Genomic DNA, 26,374 nt, shown 5'->3' on the forward strand with positions numbered 1-26,374 from the left:
TTAGTCCTAGTTTAGTCCTGGTGTAGTCCTGGTTTAGTCCTGGTTTAGTCCTGGTTTAGTCCTAGTTTAGTCCTGATGTAGTCCTGGTTTAGTCCTGGTTTAGTCCTGGTCTAGTCCTGGTTTAGTCCTAGTTTAGTCCTGGTGTAGTCCTGGTTTAGTCCTGGTTTAGTCCTGGTTTAGTCCTGGTTTAGTCCTGGTGTAGTCCTGGTTTAGTCCTAGTTTAGTCCTGGTGTAGTCCTGGTTTAGTCCTGGTTTAGTCCTGGTTTAGACTTGGTCTAGTCCTGGTTTAGTCCTGGTTTAGTCCTGGTTTAGACCTGGTTTAGACCTGGTTTAGTCCTGGTTTAGACCTGGTTTAGACCTGGTTTAGTCCTAGTTTAGTCCTGGTTTAGTCCTGGTTTAGACCTGGTTTAGTCCTGGTTTAGACCTGGTTTAGTCCTGGTGTAGTCCTGGTTTAGTCCTAGTTTAGTCCTGGTTTAGTCCTGGTTTAGACCTGGTTTAGTCCTGGTTTAGACCTGGTTTAGTCCTGGTTTAGTCCTAGTTTAGTCCTGTTTAGTCCTGGTTTAGACCTGGTTTAGTCCTGGTTTAGACCTGTTTAGTCCTGGTTTAGTCCTAGTTTAGTCCTGGTGTAGTCCTGGTTAGTCCTGGTTTAGTCCTGGTTTAGTCCTGGTTTAGTCCTGGTTTAGTCCTGGTTTAGTCCTAGTTTAGTCCTGGTTTAGTCCTGGTTTAGTCCTGGTTTAGACTTGGTCTAGTCCTGGTTTAGTCCTGGTTTAGTCCTGGTTTAGACCTGGTTTAGTCCGGTTTAGACCTGGTTTAGACCTGGTTTAGTCCTGGTTTAGACCTGGTTTAGACCTGGTTTAGTCCTAGTTTAGTCCTGGTTTAGTCGTAGTTTAGAACTGGTTTAGATCTGTTTAGTCCTGTTTAGTTCAGCTTTAGTCCTGGTTTAGTCCTGGTTTAGTCCTGGTTTAGACCTGGTTTAGTCCTGCTGTAGTCCTGGTTTAGTCCTGGTTTAGTCCTGGTCTAGTCCTGGTTTAGTCCTGGTTTAGTCCTGGTTTAGTCCTGGTTTAGACCTGGTTTAGTCCTGGTTTAGTCCTGGTTTAGTCCTGGTTTAGTCCTGGTCTAGTCCTGGTTTAGTCCTAGTTTAGTCCTGGTGTAGTCCTGGTTTAGTCCTGGTTTAGTCCTGGTTTAGTCCTAGTTTAGTCCTGATGTAGTCCTGGTTTAGTCCTGGTTTAGTCCTGGTCTAGTCCTGGTTTAGTCCTAGTTTAGTCCTGGTGTAGTCCTGGTTTAGTCCTGGTTTAGTCCTGGTTTAGTCCTGGTTTAGTCCTGGTGTAGTCCTGGTTTAGTCCTAGTTTAGTCCTGGTGTAGTCCTGGTTTAGTCCTGGTTTAGTCCTGGTTTAGACTTGGTCTAGTCCTGGTTTAGTCCTGGTTTAGTCCTGGTTTAGACCTGGTTTAGACCTGGTTTAGTCCTGGTTTAGTCCTGGTTTAGTCCTGGTTTAGTCCTGGTGTAAATATGTCATGTGTTGCTGTTAATGCCCCACATGGGACATAGATTGTTTGATTTTTGATTCCACTTGTCGTGACTTTATTTTTATTTTTATTTATTCATGTATTTTAATGTAGCAGCGCCCTCTTGTGGTGACAGTGATGTCACTGCTCCTGGCGCCGTGAGCACGTGACCAGTTGATATTTACTTTACAGAAGTGAAATAATCCGTGTTAAAGTCGGTCCTGTCTGAGTCCTGTCGGTTTATTTCTCTGTCTGTTGTCTCTCTGGGCCTCGTGTTATTGTGAGTCTGTCCCTTTAAATAAAACCCACCCACAATGCACCGCTCCTGCGCTCACTTCCGGGTTGGGTCCACGTGAGTCTCGCCGGTGTGAAACATGTCAACAACAAACCCCCCGCCGCCCGACAGCCCCGCGGAGGTGAACGGGGACAGGCACCGGGAGCAGCCCGAGGCCTACGCCGAGTTTGAGGCTCTTCACTCGGCCGCGCTGCAGGCGGCGGGACTACCCCGGGTCTACTGGAGGAGTCTGCAGCACAAGATCAGCAACGAGGTGAGCCGAGGAGAGGAGGAGCGGGAGGAGGCAGGAGGAGCGGGAGGAGGCAGAATAATAAGAGCTAGAGGAGTCAGAGGAGCCGGAGGAGCCGGAGGAGCGGGAGGAGACAGAGGAGTCAGAATAACAAGAGTTAGGAGGAGCCAGAATAACAAGAGCCAGAGGAGTCAGAGGAGCCAGAATAACAAGAGCCAGAACGAGCCAGAAGAGTCTAAACGAGCCAGAATAAGACGAGCCACGTTTACCTCAGATCACACTGTTCTGTGTTTCCTCATGTCAAACAGACCTGGAGTTGTGTTTTTTTGTTTCATTCTCAAATGTTTAACACAAACAAACTCTGCAGATTTAGACTGAGTTCTTCTCTCAAACTGAAAACACTCTGTTCCACCCTGTGATGTCATCATGTGGTGATACAGGAAGTGCTCCACTGTGTTTTTAAACTCCACACACCTTCATTTCTAGAATCATTTGGATCATTTCAGTCCTGGAGTTGTCTCTTATCTCGACTGAACTAAAGGTAAAAGGAGGAGTTAACGTGAAAACTCCCACTTGATGACATCACATAACCGTCCCTCCAAACTTTTAAAGACCAAAATGAGTTGATGGCGCCGCGCTCACCATCACTTCCTGTTTGTAACGCGGCGGGTCGGCTGTGTCCCTTCATATAAACTGTGGTTCTCGTGTTCTTGTTTTGTGTTCCAGGTTTTCGACGCCGGAGAGGTGTTTGGGATCGTGCAGGTTCAGGAAGACTCTGAAGAGGACACGCCCTGTCGCATCATCGGGTCAAAGGTCGTGGTGACGCGGGAGAGCGGGCTGCGGAGAGATGACCCAAACAGGTGAGGCGTCTGTGACTAAACACACCGTGAGGAGATGTGGAGGAGGAGAAACGGCTTTGGGAACGACGCAGACGGACCCGGGCTCATCTGCACCTTTCACAGACATGGGTCACAAAGTGCTTAATTAAATAGTAAAAAAAATCTTTTTAAATAGTTTCTTTTTAGGTCATATTCTGCAGGTTTTAAATTCCAGTTTGGCTTTTGATTTTGGTTTAATGAAAAGTTTAGTTTTAATAATTCCCCTGGTAGAGCCATAGTTCACAAACTAAAACTGAAGGACGTCAGTGTTTAAAACAACTCTATGTAAGATTTATTATTAGTTGGTACGTGTGTGTGTGTGTGTGTGTGTGTGTGTGGGGGGGGGGGGGGGGGGGGTACGTGTGTGTGTGAGTGAGAGGGGGTGTGTGTGGGTGTGTGTGTGCAGCAGTCGCTCTGTCTGCCTTTCCCTCGACTCGGGGGATAAAATACAACATGAATATGCAAATATTATGTTGAACAGGCTGACGCTTTGGCTCCTCCTTCTGACCTCTCTCTCCCTCTCCCTCTCTCTCTCTCTCTCTCTCTCCTCTCTCTCTCTCCTCTCTCTCTCTCCTCTCTCTCTCTCTCTCTCTCCTCTCTTCTCTCTCTCTGGGACGTCCCCGACTGCACTGGTCCTTTGGCCTTGAGTCTCCTCCTCTGCCTTTTCTCTGTAAAGGAGTTTCTGCAAAACAACTGCCTCCCATAATCAGAACACAGAGTTGTCTTTAACTGAAACTATTCACTCATTATAATCGTCCTCCTTTAAAGTGTCAAACCAGTGCTCAAAATTTAGTACAAAAATGGTGCTCGTTAAACAACATTCAAAGGACATGAGTTCAGTGTTTTGATATAAATGTATAAAATGCACCTAAAAAGCTTTATTCAAACTAATATACATTCAGTATTTTGATATATGTGTATGTGATGCAACTAACAAACTGTATTACTCCACATATCCTTCAGTACAAAGGAGCCGTCCAGGACTTTTACCCCAAGAAAGGTCCTGTCTACAGAGGACGGGTCTAAATTTACACACTGTACAAGGTCATAAATGGAAACGCCGTGAACAGTTTGAAGGTTGAATACGTCACTAAAAACACGCTGCAGTCACTGAAAAGATGGATTACCACACGAAACCGAAAGATGAATCCCCCCGTCATGTGACCAAAGCAGCAGGTTCCAGTGTGGACATCCTAAAATAAACATGTGTCGCATTTTTACAGAGGAACAAGTTCAGCTCAGTGTCTGTAACACACAGTATTTAACACAGGGTTTAAGAGCAAAGTAATAAAACAAAAAACATCCAGCTTTCAGTTATTCAAACGTGTGAATGAAACAAAAGCTCCGGTGTGTTTTTGTGAGTCTCTTTGGTCTGCGTGAGGTTGAATTCCTCTCTCTGGACTAAAGTTCACTGTTTTTAAAGTAAATATTTAACATCGTGCCATAAATTACTGAAAGTTCTTAATGCTAACAGCGGCCAAACTAAATGTACTTTTAGTTTTACTCAAGATTTTGTCAGAAATCACTTTTAGTTTTAATCAAGTGTCATGCAAATATGGAGGAATATAATCTGTATAAATGAGAGGATGGGAGGGCATCTGACACACCGGGAGGGCATCTGACACACAGGGTTTCATTACTGTGTTCTAGATCATGTATAACACCAGGACTACACCGGGGTCTTGCCTAAACCCCGGTCTCTGCCTGTGCTCAGTGTGTTCCTGGTGGACCACGCCTGGACGTACCGGACGCCCTACGCCCGGCAGCAGCTCCAGGAGGTGCCCGGCCTCATGCCCAGGATGGCAGCTCTCATGGGGCTGGACTTTCACGGAGAGGTCCCTGATCCAGAGTCTGTGGAGGAAGTCCTGGAGGAGATGTGGAAGTACAACCAGACCTACCAACTGGCACAGGGGGTAAGGACTGGGACTGGACTGGGACTGGACAGGGACTGGACCGGGACTGGACTGGGACAGGGACTGAGCCGGGACTGGACCGGGACTGGACAGGGACTGGACCGAGACTGGACCGGGACTGAGCCGGGACTGGACCGGGACTGGACAGGGACTGGACAGGGACTGGACAGGGACTGGACAGGGACTGGACCCGGGACTGGACTGGGACTGGGACCAGGACTGGAACAGGGACTGGACAGGGACTGAGCCGGGACTGGACAGGGACTGGGACTGGACTGGACCGGGACTGGACCGGGACTGGACAGGAACTGGACCGGGACTGGACCGGGACTGGACTGGGACTGGACCGGGACTGGACCGAGACTGGACCGGGACTGGACTGGGACTGGACTGGGACTGGACCGGGACTGGACCGAGACTGGACCGAGACTGGACCGGGACTGGACCGAGACTGGACCCCTCCTCCTCTATCCACAGGGATACAGGAGGATGGGAGGGCATCTGACTCCTTTCCCCTCTCAGTCTGCAGAGGAGAAGGTTCCTGTGTGGTACATCATGGACGAGTTCGGGTCTCAGGTGCAGCACTCGGACTCTCCGTCCTGTGGACTGGCCCCTTTCTTCTGCGTCCCTGAGCAGGTCGCTTACTCCGTCCTCTGGCCCCTGAAGGACCTGGACGAGGGCGGTAAGACCGAGACGCGGACCACAGACCGAGACGTGGACCACAGACCGTTTATATAAGAGGACAGAGCTGACCCACGTGTTTTTTTTTGGCCTTTTTAGACGAGGTGACGAGGGACTTCGCTTACGGGGAGACAAACCCGTTGATGAGGAAATGTCGACTGTTGCCATGGAAACCTGCCGACCTCGATGACGTCAGCAGTGAAACGACAGAGCCTTCGGACGAATACTATCTGGTACGTCAAAAATAGTCCAGTGTCGTCCTCCAGAGTCCAGTGTCTGCTCCAAACATGAGGAGCAGCTGTAGATTAAAACAAACTGAACATCAGACTGGACTGAATCTTCTTTAAATCCGCCCTGTTCTCCAAACTGTTCAGATCTTTGACCACGTTCTAGTCGTTTCTTCTCATTTTCCCTCTGAAGTTTTATTCGAGAACTATAGAGACACAAACACGATCATTTTTATCAAAACTCAGCCTAAACTTTGGGCTGTGAAATTGTGTTTTTCAGGCGATCGCTCGAGAAAACAAAGAGCAGCTTCCAGTCGAGGTGGAGCCCTTCACCGTTCCCCGGGACAAAGTTCTCAAGTAAGAGCTCACAGAACGCTGCTGATAAACGGTACATGCGTGTCTATGGTGGAATGTTCAGCAGTTACCACGGCGACACGACGCACACATTAGCAAACGCCGCTCAAAGAGTTTTAAGATTGTCTGAGAACTCAAACGGCGTCAGACCGAGCTCACGGGACTATTTTCAGAGCCTCTCTCCTGACCGCTGACCCTTGACCCCGTTGACAATTTTCAGTATAAATATGTCTCCGCAGCCCCCGACCCTGAACGTCTCCCCCACCTCCTCCGACGAGCAGACTGCACACAGATAAGAGCCTGTGTCCCAAGAGAAAAATGTGTTTTTGGGCTTGAACTCAGACAAAACACACCACACATTCAGACTGTTTATATAAATGGAAAGAGCTAACCTGCCTAACCTATTATAACCTTATTTATTTATGTATATAATTGTTATTTTGAGTTTTTTTTTTTTTTTTTTGTTATTTTGAGATTGTTTTTTGTTATTTTGAGTTTGTTTTTTTTTAGTTTATTTTCTTTATTTTTTCAGTTATTTTGAGTTTGGTTTTTTTAAGTTTATTTTAATTTATTTATAGTTTTTTATTATTATTATTATTTTGAGTTTTTTTTGTTATTTTTATTTGTTATTTTTATTTGTTATTTTGAATTTTTTTTTTGTTATTTTGAGTTTGTTTTTAGTTTTTATTTTGTTTATTTTTTCAGTTATTTTGAGTTTATTTTCATTTATTTTCTAGTTTTTTATTATTATTATTTTGAGGGGTTTTTTTGTTATTTTTTATTTTTCTTGTTATTTTGAGTTTATTTTTATTTGTTTTCTAGTTTTTATTATTATTTTGAGGGTTTTTTTGTTATTTTATTTTTTTATTTTTATTTTTAGTAGTTGTTTTTTTGTTATTTTGAGTTTGTTTTTAGTTTATTTTCTTTATTTTTTTTATTATGAGATGTTTTTTTGATAAACTCTGTCCTCTCTCTGTCTCTTCAGACTCATTCTGGTCTTAAATGTTCGTATTAACCCTCTACATGATCCTGGGGTTTTATTTCACGTTACTGCTGTATTTCACAGTACTTGTATTTGAAGTACTTGTACTCGTGTGTTTCAGGGTGTACTCCGAGCTCTCTCAGGTCAGTAATAACCTGACACACCCTCAGTTTGAGCTGACGCAGAACCAGGAGGAGGCCGACGTCATCTGGGCCTACGACCACATCAAAGACTTCAGGTCGGACTCATTAACCTCGAGTTAAAGACGCACTGTGTCACTTTTCAGGAGGGGAGTCTGGAAAATCACATTATAATCGATACTAAAACTAGAATCAAAACAAGATCCTCGTTTGAGCAAGTATCAATATGAAGAAAGTCCCATTCACGAGTCCTGAGGGAGGAGAGGAGGAGGAGAGGAGAGAGGGAGGAGAGAGGGAGGAGGAGAGGAGGGAGGTTTAACAGAGAGAGGAGAGGAGGAGGAGAGGAGAGAGGGAGGTTTAACAGAGAGAGGAGAGGAGAGAGGGAGGAGAGAGGAGAGGAGGAGGAGAGAGAGGTTTAACTGAGAGGAGGAGGAGAGAAGAGAGGAGAGAGAGAGAGGTTTAACTGAGGGAGGAGAGGAGGAGGAGAGAGGGAGGAGGAGAGGGAGGGAGGTTTAACAGAGAGAGGAGAGGAGGAGGAGAGGAGAGAGGGAGGAGGAGGAGAGAGGGAGGTTTAACTGAGGGAGGAGAGGAGGAGGAAAGAGGAGAGGAGGGGAGAGGTTTAACAGAGAGGAGAGGAGGAGGAAAGAGGGAGGAGAGGAGGAGAGAGGGAGGGAGGAAAGAGAGGTTTAACTGAGAGAGGAGGGGAGGAGAGAGGAGAGGAGGAGGAGGAGAGAGAGAGGTTTAACTGAGAGGAGGAGAGAGAGGTTTAACTGAGAGGAGGAGAGAGGGAGGGAGGAGGAGAGAGGAGAGGAGGAGGAGAGAGAGAGGTTTAACTGAGAGGAGGAGAGAGAGAGAGGTTTAACTGAGAGAAGGAGAGAGGGAGGGAGGAGGAGAGAGGTTTAACTGAGAGGAGGAGAGAGAGGTTTAACTGAGAGAGGGGGGAGGAGAGAGGGAGGAGGAGAGAGGGAGGGGAGAGGAGGAGGAAAGAGGGAGGGGGAGGGAGGAGGAAAGAGATGGAGAGGAGAAGAGAGAGAGGAAAGAGAGAGGAGAGAGGAGGAGAAGAGAAGGATGGGAGAGAGGGAGGAAAGAGAGGAGGGGAGAGAGAGGGAGGAAAGAGGAGGGGAGAGTAGGAGGAAAGAGAGGAGGAGGAGAGAGGGAGAAAGGGAGAGAGAGAGAAAAGGTACAAGAGAGGAGGGAGGAGGAGAGAAGAAAGAGAAAAGATATGAGAGAGGGAGGAGGAGACAGAAGAGTTACAAGGGGGGGAGGAGAGAAAGGAGAGGGAGAGAGCTCCAGCCGATACAGTTTGAAAATTCCTTGGATTGTGACGTCATAGATAGAAGCCCTGTGCAGTTTTGAAGCACATCTCCAGGTTTGTTTTACGCCTCAAATCGCGCTCGTATTTAACCGTTTTCTCCGTGGTAATACCCTGTGCTGCCAGTAGATGGTGAACTGCGTCTGTCAAATCACATCTGTGTTTTTACTCGGGCGTTATTTTAAGTTCTAAATCATGAAATGTCAAAGCGAAAGTTGTCAAGACCAAGTTACAGACCAAAACCCACAGATAAACACACAGGACGAGCTCTTTCTGTTCATTAAACGTCACCAGACTCGTTTTAAAGGTGTTAAATCGTGTTCCTTAACAGCTCGTCGCAATTATTTTCTTTATTTTTCCCCCGTGGTAATTCCCTCTGCTGCTGTAGATGGAGCCCTACACCAGAGTTTGATGCTCTTCCCTCCCCCTGCAGGACCCTGAGTGAACAGCGGCCTCACGTCATACTAAACCAGTTTCCCGTGCGAGAGTCTCCTCACGGTGAAGGACTGCCTCGCCGCCGTGTCCCGCAGGGTAAATCTGATTGGCTCCCGTTGACCTTTAACCTCCAGACGGAGCTGCCGCAGTTCGTCCGCTGCTTCCAGACGAGAGCCCAGAGGTAAGAGACGATTTAGAGTCTGTGGGTTTGTCCTTTTTATGAGGATCACACTGGTAGCGAGTGAAAGAAAGATCAGACAGAGAGAGAAGAGGAGAGAGAGGAGGAGGAGGAGGAGAGAGAGAGAGGAGGAGGAGAGAGAAGAGGTATGAGAGAAGGAGAGGGGGAGAGAGAAGAGGAGGAGAGAGAGGAGGAGAGAGAGGAGGAGAGAGAGGATGGAGAGAGAGGAGAGAGAGAAGATGTATGAGAGAGAGAAGGAGAGGGGGGAGAGAGAGGAGGAGAAGGAGAGAGGGAGGGAGAAGAGGTATGAGAGAGAGAAGGAGAGGGGGAGAGAGAGGAGAGAGAGAAGAGGTATGAGAGAGAGAAGGAGAGGGGAGGAGAGAGGAGAGAGGGAGGAGGAGAGAAAGAGATGTAGCAAACAAACATGAACATCAGACATAAGAGGTATGAGAGAGAGAAGGAGAGGGGGAGAGAGAGGAGGAGAGAGAGAGAGGAGGGAGAGAGAGGAGGAGAGGGGAGGAGAGAGAGAAGGAGAGGGGAGGAGAGAGAGAGAGAGAAGGAGAGGGGGAGAGAGAGAGGAGGAGGAGGAGAGAGAGAAGAGGTATGAGAGAGAGAAGGAGGAGAGAGAGAAGAGGAGAAGAGAGAGAGGGAGGGAGAGAGAAGAGGTATGAGAGAGAGAAGGAGAGGGGGAGAGATAGAGGGAGGGAGGAGTAGAGAGAGAGAGAGAGAGGAGGAGAGAAAGGGAGAGAGAAGAGGTATGAGAGAGAGAGGGGGAGAGAGGGGGAGAAAGAGAGAGAGGAGGAGGAGAGTATAAGAGTATGTATAAAAATACATTCCATTCCTTCATTTCTCGAGTCATTTCCCTTTTGCACAAACATCCTCCCAAGATGTTTCAAGGACGAGGTTTTGACCTGGACCTGTGAGGTCCTGAAAAACTCAAGAACAGACATTAGTGCAGATTACATCATTAATATAATAAATATAATAAGTATAATGAATATAATTAATATAATGAGTATAATAAATATAATAAGAGTGAACATTACATCACCTTTAAGATGCACAGTGAGATTAAGAAACATAACTTCAATATATATCTTGAATCCATCAGAGGAGAGGGAGGAGGAGAGAAAGAGATGTAGCAAACAAAACATGAACATCAGACAGAGAAGAGGTATGAGAGAGAGAGGGAGGGGGAGGAAGAGAGAAACAGGAGAGAGAGACAGGGAGGAGCAGGAGAGAGGGTGTCAAGAAAACTCTGTCCTCGTCGAGCTGTTCACCAAAGAGACTCAAGGCTTAGACTTTTTTTTGCTCTGATCAGAGAAAATGGAGCCTCGAGTCTTTGCCTCCTCGGTGCTCCTCCCTCTCCTCCTCTTCTCCCTCCCCTCCTCCCTCTCCTCTCTCCCCTCCTCTCCTCCCTCCCTCCTCCCCTCCTCTCCTCTCCTCCTCCCCTCCCCTCCTCTCCTCCTCTCCTCCTCCCCTCCTCTCCTCTCTTTCCTCCTCTCCTCCCTTCCCCTCCCGTCCTCCCTCCCTCTCCTCCTCTCCTCCCTCTCCTCCCTCCCTCCCCTCCCCTCCTCTCCTCTCTCTCTCCCTCCCCTCCTCTCCTCTCTCTCCCTCCCCTCCTCTCCTCTCTCCTCCCTCTCCTCTCTCTCCTCCTCTCCTCTCTCTCCTCCTCTCCTCCTCTCCTCCTCTCCTCCTCTCGTGATTATGATTCTTCATGTAACATAAATGCATGTGACATTTACACTTTGACCTGTTTTCGTCTTGTGGACTCGTGTAAAGTTACGTCACACGACCTTTGACCCTCCACATGTATGTTTCTCAGAGCAGATAAACATACGTGTTGTGTTTACTGTGACTTCAGTGACCCCAGAAGAAACATGTTCATATCTGTACAGACGAGTTAATGATTAAGACGATAAGACACGTGGCACTTACACAAGACCTCACCTGGCCTCTATTTAGTCTCAGGTGCTTCTCTCTCTCCTCCTCTCCTCCTCTCTCCTCCTCTCTCCTCCTCTCTCCTCCTCTCTCCTCCTCCTCTCCTCCTCCTCTCCTCCTCCTCCTCCTCTCTCACGGTGGTCTTTTATTTAGTCTCATGACACGTTCTTTAACACATGACACTTACACACATCATTAAGACACGTGATTTTGACTCTTCATTTTAAACAGCTCAGTGTCTTTCCACACACACATCTCCTATCCTCCTCTCCTCCCTCTCCTCCTCTCCTCCCTCTCCTCCCTCTCCTCCTCTCCTCCCTCTCCTCCTCTCCTCCTCATTTTAAACAGCTCAGTGTCTTTCCACACACACATCTCCTGTTTGTGACGTGATGGAAAGAATAATCCAAAGATGTTTGACAATTACTTATAAACAACTTATGTCTAATTTTAACAGGAGGCAGTGTGTGTGTGTGTGTGTGTCTGTGTGCGTCGGGGTGTGTCTGTGTGTGTGTCTGTGTGGGGGTGTGTGTGTCTGTGTCTGTGTGTGTGTGTGTCATCTTGTTATGTTTAAGCCCCAGTTTTCTAGTCGTATAAAAACGCTGGTACACAGGGATCCCTCACTATAACAATTTTGCGTCTTTCTTTTTTTTTTTTTTCACTGTGTATGAACGTGCATTGTGTCCTGCGTCCTGATTGGCTATTGGACTGTAGACCATTGTGTCCTGCGTCCTGATTGGCTGTTGGACTGTAGACCATTGTGTCCTGCGTCCTGATTGGCTGTTGGACTGTAGACCATTGTGTTGTGTGTCCTGATTGGCTGTTGGACTGTAGACCATTGTGTCGTGCGTCCTGATTGGCCGTTGGACTGTAGACCATTGTGTCGTGCGTCCTGATTGGCTGTTGGACTGTAGACCATTGTGTCGTGCGTCCAATTTGTTTTCTCCCCGACAAAACCCACAATGTCGATGAAACGTTCTGCACCGACAAAGACGCCGACGAATGTTTGAACTTTGAGAGAGTTTAAACGAGAGAGAAATGTGAGAAAATGTTAACGCCTGTGTGAGAAAAGTGTATAAAGTGTGTGGTGAGGGGTTTTACAGCTGAAACATGGAGAATAATTGTAAAAAGTACGCGGATTTTACCTATTGTGGGTTTTTTTAGAACGTGATCTCATCTGACCTCCTTGTGTCTGTAAAGGAGCGTCCACACACCCCAACAGTTTCACATAATTCATATCGCACAGTGTTGCCTTTGACATAGTTTCAGTGTTAGGACATGGTGCTCGTCAGTCGACATGATTCACCTCCTACACTGTTGCCTTAACTCGGTAAAGGAGTTTCTGCAAAGCACCAACTGTCTCCCATAATTCACGTTTTACGATGTTTCCTTTAACATAGTTTCAGTGTTAGGACATAGAGCTCAAACTGTAGAATAAAGATGGTGATTACATGACAATATTCAAAACCTGTATGATTTCAGTCTCAAAGATATATATGTATTTGTACTGCACCTCAGAAGCTTTATTACTTGACATACTCTTCACTACTCACTTATTTTTTACTGGACGCTGCCTTAAACTCGACCTTAAACTCGACCTTAAACTCGACCTTAAACTCGACCTTAAACTCGACCTTAAACTCGACCTTAAACTCGACCCTGTTTTGCTGTAACCGACGATAAAGATGCACAGAACGATCCTTGAGCACAACAGGAGGAGAGAAAGAGGAGGAGGTGCGCTGTTAGCATGTGGTTCTCTCATCAAAAACCTGCCTGGATGTTTCAGGTGTCGTCCATGTTTGAGTAATTTAGAGATCTCTCCCAAGAACGAGTGACACCGTGATCCAAATGATGTTTAAGAGCCGAGTTTAAACGTCTCGGTGATGTTCTGTCTCAGGTTTTTATCTGAATAATCTTTATTTTTTCTGTTTTGTTTTGCTCCAGAGGTGAAGACAATCACTGGATCTGTAAACCCTGGAACTTAGCGCGCGGCCTGGACACGCACATCAGCAACAACCTGAACTGCATCATCAGACAGAGAGAGAGCACGCCAAAGGTACGAACGAGAGCACGCCAAACGCCAAAGGTACGACCGAGAGCGCGCCAAAGGTACGACTGAGAGCACGCCAAACGCCAAAGGTACGAACGAGAGCACGCCAAAGGTACGAACGAGAGCACGCCAAAGGTACGAACGAGAGCACGCCAAAGGTACGAAAGAGAGCACGCCAAAGGTATGACCGAGAGCGCGCCAAAGGTACGAACGAGAACGAGAGCACGCCAAAGGTATGACCGAGAGCACGATATGATGAAAGTATGGAGGGAGGAGAGAAAGACACACATCAGCAATGACCTGTTGTGTAAACGATGTGTAAAATAAAAACAGAACATACCAGACTGTCTCTTGTTTATTACGTTTGGTCCAGTGAACAAACAGTCCCAGTCCAGAGCGATGGACTAAACACATTTAAACACTGAGCCCCTCCCCAAGGGCCCCAGGGAATGTGCAATACTCACCTTTACACTTTTAGGCCCCAGGGAATGTGCAATACTCACCTTTACACTTTTAGGCCCCAGGGAATGTGCCAAATATGCTAATTATGGGAATGGTGCAATATTATCAAATGTTGAGTGGTTGTTTTTCTTATGAACTGCATTAATGTGTGGGTGTGTGTGTGTCGGGGTGTGGGTGTGTGTGTGTGTGTGTGTCTGTGTGTGTCTGTCTCTATGTGGCATGAGTTTCCTTGTCTCTCACACAATAAAGGCTCATCTAATCTAATCTAATCAAGTATAATCTACATTAGCCCCCCAGCCCAGAGAAGAAACACCTCCACATCAGAGAACAGGCAAGGACGATCAAACAGACGTGTGAAATAAAACGACAGACGTGTGAAATAAAACGACAGACGTGTGAAATAAAACGACAGACGTGTGAAATAAAACACACAGTCACCTCCTGTGAGACTAAAGGATCTGACAAAGGCTCGTGCCGCTTTTCACTTTTGACACTAACTGCAGTGTCTTACCTAAAATATCTACAACAAACCTGGATCATTAGACAAAGAGAGAGAACACGCCAAAGAGGGAGAGAGAGAGAACACGCCAAAGAGGGAGGGAGAGAGAGAACACGCTAAAGAGAGAGGGAGAGAGAACACGCCAAAGAGGGAGGGAGAGAGAACACGCCAAAGAGAGAGGGAGGGGGAGAGGAAGACACATCTGTAACAATTTGGACTGGATCATCAAGCAGAGAGAGAGAACACGGCAAATGTATGAACGACAGCAACATATGACAAAAGTATGGAGGGAGGAAGAGAGAGAGAGAGAGAGAGGAGGGAAGGGGGGAGGGGGGGGTTGTCCAGTTTGAGAGACGGAGACAGAAGGTGGTTTGGTCTGAGAAAGAGAAGAGAGGGGGAGGACAGAGGAGAGGGGGAGGACAGAGGAGAGGGGGAGGACAGAGGAGAGGGGGAGGACAGAGGAGAGGGGGAGGACAGAGGATTGAAAGAGGGAGAGGAGGAGGAGGAGAGAAACGTTGATCCTTGTTCATTTGTGTTCTCTCTTATTTTGACTAATTCGAGGTTTCAGCTCATTGTTACAAAACACATGAAAAACACGACGACTTTAAACCCGACGTCTTCACTGAGGTTAAAAAATAGAGACACAAACACAAACTGAACGTTTGGAGCTGAAAGAATAAAAGAGGAGACGGAGAGAAAGAAAAGACGACCACAGTGATGGATGTGGCTCCTGCTCAGGGAAGCAGAAAAACTGTGAGGAGGAGGTCGACAAGTGGTCTCCTCTCTCCTCTGGTCTCTCCTCTCTCCTCTGGTCTCTCCTCTGGTCTCTCCTCTCTCCTCTGGTCTCTCGTCTCTCCTCTGGTCTCTCCTCTCCTCTCTCCTCTGGTCTAGTCATATTTGTCTTTGTGAAAACTTTGTGATTTCCATGTCACATAAACATAGATATAGAACAGTCCATAAAAGGTCAAAGGTCAAACACTCTGTATCTTTGTACCAAACTCTGTGGAACATTCAGGCATAAACAAAGGCACGATTAACCCCCTATAAACAAAATAAATTACATTCTCAATAAACACTCGTATTGTTAAGAATAAAACTTGTAAAAATGTCATAAATAAAAGTACAAAAAACTCTTGAGGTCAGAATAAATCAACTTTAAATGTAATGACAAAGAAGTAAAATGGTAATAAAATAATAATAAAATATAAAATAGATTCACCCTTTACATAATAATGACGCACTTCAGAGTATTAAAGAGACGCTTTAAGACGAAACATAAAGAGTCTGAAACACGAAGAGTCTGAAACGTAAAGTCAGAAGAGTTTTAAATGAACAATGAATCTCCAGAAAGCACAGAAGAGAGTCCTGAGATTTGCATGTTGACAGCTTCATCGTGTGTGTGTGTGTCGGTGTGTGTCTGTGTGTGTGTGGGGGTGTGTGTGTCGGTGTGTGTGTGTGTGTGTGGGGGTGGGTGGGGGTGTGTGTGGGGGTGTGTGTCGGGGTGTGTGTGTGTGTGTGTGGGGGGGGGGGTGTGTGTGTGTGTGTCGGGGTGTGTGGGGGTGTGTGTGTCGGGGTGTGTGTGTGTGTGTGTGGTGTGTGTGTCGGGGTGTGTGTGTGTGTGTGTGTGGTGTGTGTGTCTGTGTGTGTGTGGGGGTGTGTGTGTGTGTGTGTGTCGGGGTGTGTGGGGGTGTGTCTCTGTGTGTGTGTGTGTGGAAGGAGGTGAGTGTTTTATGTTTTCTGCTCCTCTCAGAGTCGGGGGAGTCACATTCCTGAGTTGTGGCTTTAATCTAAATGACCAGACCGTGGCCGTTCGTTTTGCGCCCGTCAGTCGTCGCTGGTTCACGTGGCGTCCTGGTGATATTTATCTCGCCGTAAATCAAGACACCGGTTTGATGTAGTGCTGCAGTGTTTCTGTTCTGTTGGATAAGGAGCAGAGGGTCAGGGGTCAGGGGTCAGGGGTCGCTCTGTAGATCTTTATTCTGCCGTCGGGTTTGAGGCGCCGTATAAAAAATGTAGAGTTTACGGTGGAGTGAGATTACACCGGTGTTTTGAACGGCGTCTTTCTCCTCGTGTGAAGGAGGCGACTGAGGAAATGTGGCCTTGACCAAAATGTAACGTTGTGTCTGAGTTTTGTTCGATCACGAGGAACGAAAATGTACAGGAAACAACGTTTTATAAGTGATGTAATATATTTATGTACTGTTCATAAAACCCGACAATACACTCTCCTCTCTCCTCTGCTCCTCTGGTCTCTCCTCTCTCCTCTGGTCTCTCCTCTCTCCTCTGGTCTCTCCTCTGGTCTCTCCTCTGGTCTCTCCTCTGGTCTCTCCTCTGCTCCTCTGGTCTCTCCTCTGGTCTCTCCTCTGCTCCTCTGGTCTCTCCTCTCCTCTCTCCTCTGGTCTCTCCTCTGGTCTCTCCTCTCTCCTCTGGTCTCTCCTCTCTCCTCTGGTCTCTCCTCTGGTCTCTCCTCTCTCCTCTGGTCTCTCCTCTCTCCTCTGGTCTCTCCTCTGGTCTCTCCTCTGGTCTCTCCTCTCTCCTCTGGTCTCTCCTCTCTCCTCTGGTCTCTCCTCTGGTCTCTCCTCTCTCCTCTGGTCTCTCCTCTCTCCTCTGGTCTCTCCTCTCTCCTCTGGTCTCTCCTCTCTCCTCTGGTCTCGCCTCTAGTCTCTCCTCTGGTCTCTCCTCTGCTCCTCTGGTCTCTCCTCTGGTCTCTCCTCTGCTCCTCTGGTCTCTCCTCTCCTCTCTCCTCTCCTCTCTCCTCTGGTCTCTCCTCTCTCCTCTGGTCTCTCCTCTCTCCTCTGGTCTCTCCTCTGGTCTCTCCTCTGGTCTCTCCTCTCTCCTCTGGTCTCTCCTCTCTCCTCTGGTCTCTCCTCTGGTCTCTCCTCTCTCCTCTGGTCTCTCCTCTCTCCTCTGGTCTCTCCTCTGGTCTCTCCTTTCTCCTCTGGTCTCTCCTCTGGTCTCTCCTCTGGTCTCTCCTCTGGTCTCTCCTCTGGTCTCTCCTCTGGTCTCTCCTCTGGTCTCTCCTCTCCTCTCTCCTCTGGTCTCTCCTCTGGTCTCTCCTCTCCTCTCTCCTCTGGTCTCTCCTCTGGTCTCTCCTCTGGTCTCTCCTCTCTCCTCTGGTCTCTCCTCTGGTCTCTCCTCTGGTCTCTCCTCTGGTCTCTCCTCTGGTCTCTCCTCTGGTCTCTCCTCTCTCCTCTGGTCTCTCCTCTGGTCTCTCCTCTCCTCTCTCCTCTGGTCTCTCCTCTCTCCTCTCCTCTCTCCTCTCCTCTCTCCTCTGGTCTCTTCTCTGCTCCTCTGGTCTCTCCTCTCTCCTCTGGTCTCTCCTCTGGTCTCTCCTCTCTCCTCTGGTCTCTTCTCTTCTCCTCTGGTCTCTCCTCTTCTCCTCTGGTCTCTCCTCTGCTCCTCTGGTCTCTCCTCTGGTCTCTCCTCTGGTCTCTCCTCTCTCCTCTGGTCTCTCCTCTCTCCTCTGGTCTCTCCTCTGGTCTCTCCTCTCTCCTCTGGTCTCTCCTCTGGTTTCTCCTCTGGTCTCTGTGGGTGTTTTCAAATTCCTGGACTCTGTGCAAAAGATGTTGTGAAATGTTTTGTAAGCGAATGTCAGGATGACCTTTGAGAGAGGAGCCAGATGCCAGATTGAGCTCGGATCCCGTCTCACTCCCTTCTATGGTCAGAGTCAGGTCCGGAATCTGGGGCTTTGTTGCGTCTTTAGATTCAGAGCCACTTGTTTGTCACTGAACTGGTCTGGTCCATCTCAACTGGACCCAACGACTGAGACACGTGATCTGTGAGATAAAGTCACCTCTGTTCATCAGTACACTTCAATAAACCTGTGGAACCTTATATTTGGACTCGGCTTTTTTCGAGAGAAAGAACCTACATCTCTCCTCTGGTCTCTCCTCTGCTCCTCTCTCCTCTCCTCTCTCCTCTGGTCTCACCCCTTATTATCTATTATCTTGTTTTATTGCATGTATCATTTTCCTGCTGTTCTTTAACTGTGGGACTAATAAAGGCTTATCTTATTTTATCTTATCTTATCTCACCCCTGCCTCACCCCGCCTCACCCCGTCTCTCTGCAGGTGGTGTGTAAGTACATAGAGGAGCCGGTCCTGTTCCATCGGGAGGAGGTGGGGTTGGTGAAGTTTGACATCAGATACATGTTGATGCTGAGGTCGGTGCAGCCGCTCAGACTCTTCACCTACAACGTGTTCTGGCTGCGCTTCGCCAACAGGTACAAATGTGCAGGCAGAACTCGAATATATTTACACAAACATCCTGCACGGCGCTCTCTGATGAGCTCGGACTCACGTCATCACAGCTCTTAAAAATGAGGAGCCTGTGTCTGAATGTCCACACTGTAACACACACGTAACACACACACGTAACACACATGAAACACACACGTAACACACACAGAATAGAACACAAAGTACAACATTTAAACTTGAACAGCTCAGTATCTAAAGAGTCTTTGTCATCGTGGTATCGGGATTGAGTATCGATCATAGACTGTTTATATAAATGGACGTCGCTGACCTGCCGCCGCCGCGTTCAAACAGGAAGTGATCATGGTGCACTTCCTGCTCCATCGACTCTGGCTCCAATTCTCTCTCTGCAACTTTTAAATTTTAGTATCGTGACACTAAACCTCATATGTGAGTTTGTTGTGTATATACATATTTTTTTTTTTCAGAGAATTTTCTTTGGATCATTTTGACGACTATGAGAAACACTTCACTGTGATGAACTACGCTGACGGCGTGCAGCTCAAACAGGTGAGCGCGGCGCCGCAGACCAGAGACACGTCAGGTTTAGAGTCATTTTATATTTTGAATGTTTTTGTTCCAGATTCACTACGATGAGTTCATTCCTCTGTTTGAGAAGCAGTATCCACAGTATCCCTGGAAGAACATCGAGGTACCAGACTGAACCGGGACTGAACCAGGACTAAAACAAGACTAAACCAGGACTAAAACAAGACTGAGCCGGGACTAAAACAAGACTGAGCCGGGACTAAAACAAGACTGAGCCGGGACTAAAACAAGACTGAACCGGGACTGAACCAGGACTAAAACAAGACTGAACCGGGACTGAACCAGGACTGAACCAGGACTAAAACAAGACTGAGCCGGGACTAAAACCAGACTAAAACCAGACTAAAACCAGACTAAAACCAGACTAAAACCAGACTAAAACCAGACTAAAACCAGACTAAAACCAGACTAAAACCAGACTGAACCGGGACTAAAACCAGACTAAAACCAGACTAAAACCAGACTAAAACCAGACTAAAACCAGACTAAAACCAGACTAAAACCAGACTGAACCGGGACTAAAACCAGACTAAAACCAGACTAAAACCAGACTAAAACCAGACTGAACCGGGACTAAAACCAGACTAAAACCAGACTAAAACCAGACTAAAACCAGACTAAAACCAGACTAAAACCAGACTGAACCGGGACTAAAACCAGACTAAAACCAGACTAAAACCAGACTAAAACCAGACTAAAACCAGACTAAAACCAGACTGAACCGGGACTAAAACCAGACTAAAACCAGACTAAAACCAGACTAAAACAAGACTGAACCAGGACTAAAACAAGACTAAAACAAGACTGAACCAGGACTAAAACCAGACTAAAACCAGACTAAAACCAGACTAAAACCAGACTAAAACCAGACTAAGCCGGGACTGAACCGGAACTAAACCAGGACAGAACCAGAGACTGAACCGGGACTAGACCAGGTTCTAACTAAACTGGCACTGATCGTGTGAACCTAGGTCTAGTCCTGGTTTAGTCCAGTTTTAGTCCTGGTCGAACTGGCTGAATTCCTTGTTGTAGTCCAAATTATATTTTTTGCTTGGTTCTGGTTTAGTCCTGGTTTAGTCCTGGTTTAGTCCTGGTTTAGTCCTGGTTTAGTCCTGGTTTAGTCCTGGTTTAGTCCTGGTTTAGTCCGGGCTGTAGCTCTAGTTTAAATCAGGCCTAAACATAAGTCCTAGTCCCTGGTTCAGTCCTTCCCAGTTTAACCCCAGCCCTAAACCCGGTCTGAACCCGGTCTGAACCCGGTCTGAACCCGGTCTGAACCCGGTCTAAACCCGGTCTAAACCCGGTCTAAACCCGGTCTAAACCCGGTCTAAACATGGTCTAAACCCGGTCTAAACCCGGTCTAAACCCGGTCTAAACCCGGTCCTTGTCCCTCTGTAGCTCCAGTTGTTCCAGAGTTTCCGGGAGCTCTTCTCTGCCGCCTCCTCGCGCCCGCCTCCATTTGGGCTCCACCCACACCCCTCGTCCCGGGCCATCTACGCCGTCGACCTCATGTTAAAGTGGAGCACGGGACCCAGAGGTGAGAGCCAGATGCCCTCCCTGTGTGTGTCAGATGCCCTCCCCGTGTGTCAGATGCCCTCCCTGTGTGTGTCAGATGCCCTCCCTGTGTGTCAGATGCCCTCCCTGTGTGTCAGATGCCCTCCCTGTGTGTCAGATGCCCTCCCCGTGTGTCAGATGGATTTTTAACTATTTTAAATTTTCTAAAAAACACATTTAACATAAGTAACCTCCCTCCCTCCATGCTTGCCTGTCTCTCTCTCCCCTCCCCCTCTTTTCTCTCCCTCCCTTTCCTCCCTCTGTCCCTGTCCCCTCTCTTCATCTTTTTACCTCCACCTCTTTCTCCTGTCTTACTTTTTCCCCTCCTTTCTGTCCTTTATCCCCCTCCTCCTATTTTTTGTACCCCTTTATCTCTCTCCCCCTCTCCTCTCTCCCCCTCCTCACCCCTCCCTCCCCCTCTCTTTGTCCTCCCTCGTTCAGGAGAGCGAGTGATGTGTCCTCAGATCCTGGAGGTGAACTTCAGTCCTGACTGTGCTCGTGCGTGTCTGTATCACCCCGACTTCTACAACCACATGGTCCAGACGCTGATCCTGGACCAGCCCCAGGACTGTCCCGTCACCACCATCGCCTAGACCGGACTGGACCAGGACTAGACCGGACTAGACCAGACTAGACCGGACTGGACCGGGACTGGACCGGGACTGGACCGGGACTGGACCGGACTGGACCAGGACTGGACCGGGACTGGACCGGACTGGACCAGGACTGGACCGGGACTGGACCGGACTGGACCAGGACTGGACCGGGACTGGACCGGGACTGGACCGGGACTAGACCAGGACTAGACCAGGACTGGACCGGGACTAGACCAGGACTAGACCGGGACTAGACCAGGACTAGACCAGGACTGGACCGGGACTGGACCGGGACTGGACCAGGTCCCTCAGCTCCTCGTCGGGCTCTTTGTTTCATCACTTGGATGAAAAAACATCATCCCTGTTTAAAAATGTAAACGATTTTTACCAAATAAAAATATTTTGCTTTTCAACTTTTGCTTTGGATCTCAGTTCTAAAGATTCAGTTTGTTTTTGTATAAATCGTCCCCAGTCACAAGAAAAGAGAAAAGTCACATAAATGAATCTGAATCTGTTTATACTGATGTGTCTGTGTCTGAACAGAGTGTAAGAGACGAGAGAGAGGGGGAGAGGGAGGGAGAGAGGGAGGAGGGAGAGGGAGAGGGAGGGGGAGAGGGAGGGAGAGAGGGGGGGAGGAGGGAGAGGGAGAGGGAGGGGGGGGGGGGGGGGGGGGGAGTTTATCCCAAATGGCCGTGACTCTGTTTTTGTGTCTCTGTCCAAGGACAAATCCTCCTCCCGTCCTCCCCCAGCTCCTCTCCGTCTAAATCCAAGTCTAAACAACCAACCGACCTGAGCTCTGCTGTTTTATCCCAGAACGACAAAGACACAAATCAGAGACTTTTGTCCCATATGATAATGAACTTTTACACTTGGACAGAACATCAGAGAGTCTCCTGTGGGAGACAGAGCTTCACATGTTAATGAGTCTGACACAGATCAAATACTTTAAAGACATAGACCATAGACTTTACATGTAAACTCCACACTCCTGACGCCCCGGTGTGAACGCACCAGCAGAGAGGGTTTTCCCGGCCGCACTTACATTCACGCTCCCGGTTACTTTTTCGGTCATTCCGTGTGAAATGTGATTGCGTCTTATGTGTACTGTTAATGCAGACTTTATAATATAAAAGGAACTTGTCAAGATCTAATTTCCAAGGTTATTAATTACCCATTTTAGAGTACGATTTGATCTCTGCTTCCTAAAATCCATGTACAAAATAAGATTGCACATTCAGTGACATATGTGTTTATTTGATGTGCTGTGCATGTATAATTTAGACAAATTATATGGTGGATCATTGTAAGAATGGTAGATAAATGGCAAAATTCTGTCAATGTATAAATTAAAATATATGTGTGTCTATATAATTTATTATATAATAATATTAATACATTATATTGTATTATACACATACATTAACATTTTGTCCAATTAACATAAAACTTGGTCAGTTACGGGGGACACAAAGGGATACAGGGGGATGGGAGGGCATTTGACACAGTGGAAGACTTGCATGACCATTTATATTGTCACTTCTCATTCCAGCTGTTGTATGAAGTGCCGTTTCTGCAATTTTGTGGGTTCAAGCCAAGACGTTCTACTAAGGCATCATCAACTTGGGCACAGAAGAGGATTTCATTGGCCCTGCATTCACTGCGTTTGCACATTCAAGACAAGAGGTGCATTAAGATCTCATCTCAGCAGATCACACAATAGGACTGTGAAAAGGCAGGACATATTCACCTTCTTTTGTGATTTATGTGAATTTAAGGATATTTGCTCACACTATATTTCTCGTCTCCTGAGACACTTAAAAGAGAAAGAGACTGTGTGCTGTCCATTCCAACATTGTGATTTTGCCACTAACAATTCAAGAACATTTAGTGCCCACATAAGCAAGAAGCACAGAAACTCAAAGGATATAAAAAATTGTCTTAGAGGACTATCTCATGATCATAATCCTGAAAGTACCTCCTCTGAGCAGCCTGTAGATACGTCTGAGGAGACAGACTTTACAAAGTGATTCAGGTCGACTTTCAAATGAGACAGAGGACAATGACTGTGTAAATGATGTGTCTCTTGAACACAAAGCCGCTCGCCTTTTTTTGTGTATGCAAACACTGTTGCATGTTTCAAAAAGTTCACTGCAAAAGATTATTGAAGAAATTTTAAACTTTTCTAAATTTCATTCAGTTCAAAGATTTAAGGAGGTGCTTGCTCAGCAGAATATTAAGGTAGATGATGGTGTAGTTAAAAATATCATTGATGCATTTTTTAAAACCAATCCATTAATTGTATTCACTGATCCAAAAGGTACCTTATCTTCTGATTACAAGAGAAATGTCTACTTTAGGGATCACTTCCCTATAATCACACCTACAAAACAACTCAAAGGAATACATTTGTGTATGTCTCACTTATTGACGTTTTGGAGAGTTTATTGAAACAAGAATATTTTTTTTACGAGAAGTTGTTTTTTGGGGAAAGTGATGAAGTAGGCCGATATGAATCTTTTAGAGATGGACAATATTTCAAAAACAGTCAATTAGAATTAAATGACATCTGTTGCCGCTGGATTGGTTGTCAAATATCGTTGCCTGAAGGAACCAGGAAGTGGCTCAGGATATGCTGGATGGGACAAAAGTATTAAGTGTAAGCTTGGCAACTACCGCTCCAAACTGCGTGAGGCTGGCTGTAATGAGGTTGCAGTCAATCGAAAAAGAGGGAGAGGAGATGACAGTGACCCCAATAGATTCATTTTAAAGAAACCAAAACGTGGTGAAGTTAACTTTATCCCTCAGCATCCAGAAAACTATGATGATTCTTCTTTAGAACAAGAGCGATGCCTCTTGGTGGACGAATTAAAGAAGAGGGGGAAGGACATGGCTCTGATCAGACAAAAGATGGACCTCACATTTTCGCTGAGGAGAAAGGAAATCGTGGAGATGCAGCCTTTGGTCAAGGAAGTACAGGAGAGATGGCCAGCTCTCTTCTTGAAAGAACAGGTAAAGATGTTTTCACATTCACACAATTTGTGCTTATGAGTATAGATCCTTAATACTGTGTTTTTGTTTTGTTTTTTTCTTGTATGTGTGTAAGATCTGTGCAGAGTTTATGCACATTACCACTAAGGACCTGCTGGAGATCTTCATGACTGCCCTTGATACTTACTCTATTCAACTGATTAAACTGTTCCGGGCCAGAAAAGGAGCTTTCAACAATGAAATTGATCTTCTCCTACAGAGGTTTGACAATCAGGTAATTCACTTTTTATCTATAGTAAGACATTTTTGAATTATAGTTTATATTTTTACATGATCTGTCATAAACACTCAGTGATAAACTAATCTGTATGAGGGTGTGCACATTTCTCTATAAATAAAATAGAGTTAAGGAAATAATGTTTAACCATGATTATCAATAAACCAAATAATCTATCCAGCCCCAAAACTAAATAATGTCAATTTTAGAAACAATAAGTAATTTAAATCAAATGTATATAAAAAAACAACTGAAAAATACCAAATAAACATTTGCCTGTTTATATAAGTAAGCTTTCATAAATGTAATTTATTTGTTCACATAATAGAAGAGGCATAGACCTGCTTCTGAACTTAAAATAACAATTTATTGTAATAGTCAAATTGAGAATTGGGACTGACTGGCTCTCATTTATTATTCATTTGTGTTTTAGATGTCAAACATTGTCCAGCATCGGTGAACCATTTCTCTTGGAGGATTACCCATATTTGTTCGGGACACAGAGAGCAAACTGTTTTTGACCTGCCTGGTGAGTTAAAGTTCACACAAATTATGCCTTAATTGATTTCAAATATTTAAAATATTACTGGGTTGCTATAACTGTTATTGAGAGATAGATATTTATTTTATAGTCCTTTTTTTTTACAGGACACAGATCCAGTTGAGAGGTCCACCAAAGGTGTGAAGGTGGGAATCCTTGCTGTTCTGGAAGACTCCAATGGACCTGCTTCAGAGCCCACTGTTGTCAACATTGGCATTGTGTTAGAAGAGGACATCATTCTTGCTGATCTGCCAGACCTTCCTACTGCCTGTGCCTACCTTTTTGGACTTCTTTATGGACTAAATATAGAATTTCCAAAGGAGCACAGGTACACATTTGAAGTTATCCAACACATTTTCATGGAACTGACTCCTACCTGCTCCCAGCGAGTGAGAAGCTTAAAAACTAAGCTCTTAGTCTAAAGTCCTTAGACAGAAGGTGCGTTCACACCGGCGCGTCAGGTGCGTCGAGTTTACATGTAAAGTCAATGGTGGATCCGCATCTTAAACGCAGCGTGGCAAGATGCTCGTCCACCATTGACTTTACATGTAAACTCGACGCACCTGACGCACCGTGTGAACGCACCATAAGAGCTTCATTTTTAAGCTTGATTACATCTTCAGTGACTCTATTCTACATGTTAAGGCACTGTAAGAAAAAGTTACTAAAATAAGACACACTTATTGTGAAATTGCATTCCTTTGTTTGAAGAATTTGTAAAATTTATATTACTTTTCAATAGATAAAAGTATTTTAGGGTTTTAGCTTGGACAGTGTAAGTTACAGAGCAAATGCACAAATGTAACATTTTATATTGTTCAAATATACAGTTGAACGTGCATTTCATGTACAATAATTTGTACATTGTTAATAAAGTTTGTTACTTCAGCTGGTTATGTCCTTTTTACTAAATTAATAAAAACAATTGCAAATTAGAGAAAATGTATTGTGCAAACATTAGAAAATAAATTGAGTGAGCAAAAGAAAATGCATTGTGATTGTGATGATAAATGTTTTGAGGCAATGATAAAAAGTCAGAGAAGTAAAATAAAATGCATTGTGCTCATGATGAGTAATAAGTTCTGCAACCAAAAAACATTTATTTGTTCTAACAAATAAAAATAAGTACAGGAAAATGTGAAAGATGAATTGTGTGAACAAAATAATTTAAGTTGGAGCAACTTAAATCCATAACTAAAAAAAGTGAAGGCAACCTGTTGCCTTAAGTTTTTGAGTTGAAATAGCCTTTTTTTTTGTACAGTGTACAGACCCAGGACACGCTGGAGGGACTATGTCTCTCTGGCCTGGGAACGCCTTGGGGTCCCACCGGAGGAGCTGGAGGACGTGTCTGGGGTGAGGGAAGTTTGGGGAGTCCCTGGTTAGACTGATGCCCCCGCGACCCGGCCCCGGAGGAGAGGAAGAAAATGGATGGATGGGCCGCGTCTAGTGACAGATCTAATGTTATTCAGGAAAACCAAAAAGGCAGTCCTGTTTTAGTCCTGCCTTTAGTCCTGGTTTAGTTCTGTTTTAGTCCTGTTTT

The 26,374-nt window shown here is 46.1% G+C and overlaps 1 protein-coding gene across 1 annotated transcript; it reads left to right on the forward strand.

The window, feature by feature from the left end:
* The first annotated feature begins 1,780 nt into the window (after nucleotides 1-1,780).
* On the forward strand, nucleotides 1,781-21,032 carry ttll12 (tubulin tyrosine ligase-like family, member 12). The gene is given in 16 exon segments (XM_033976351.2): nucleotides 1,781-2,051; nucleotides 2,754-2,887; nucleotides 4,620-4,818; nucleotides 5,341-5,500; nucleotides 5,599-5,732; nucleotides 6,007-6,083; nucleotides 7,184-7,300; nucleotides 8,948-8,987; nucleotides 8,989-9,049; nucleotides 9,052-9,130; nucleotides 13,010-13,121; nucleotides 18,147-18,298; nucleotides 18,761-18,842; nucleotides 18,916-18,984; nucleotides 20,277-20,415; nucleotides 20,874-21,032. Coding segments are annotated over 16 exon segments (1,881 nt in total). The 5' UTR covers nucleotides 1,781-1,877; the 3' UTR covers nucleotides 21,026-21,032.
* Nucleotides 21,033-26,374: the final 5,342 nt, after the last annotated feature.

Source organism: Periophthalmus magnuspinnatus, chromosome 12 (assembly GCF_009829125.3).
Source record: "Periophthalmus magnuspinnatus isolate fPerMag1 chromosome 12, fPerMag1.2.pri, whole genome shotgun sequence".
NCBI classification, from domain to species: domain Eukaryota; kingdom Metazoa; phylum Chordata; class Actinopteri; order Gobiiformes; family Gobiidae; genus Periophthalmus; species Periophthalmus magnuspinnatus.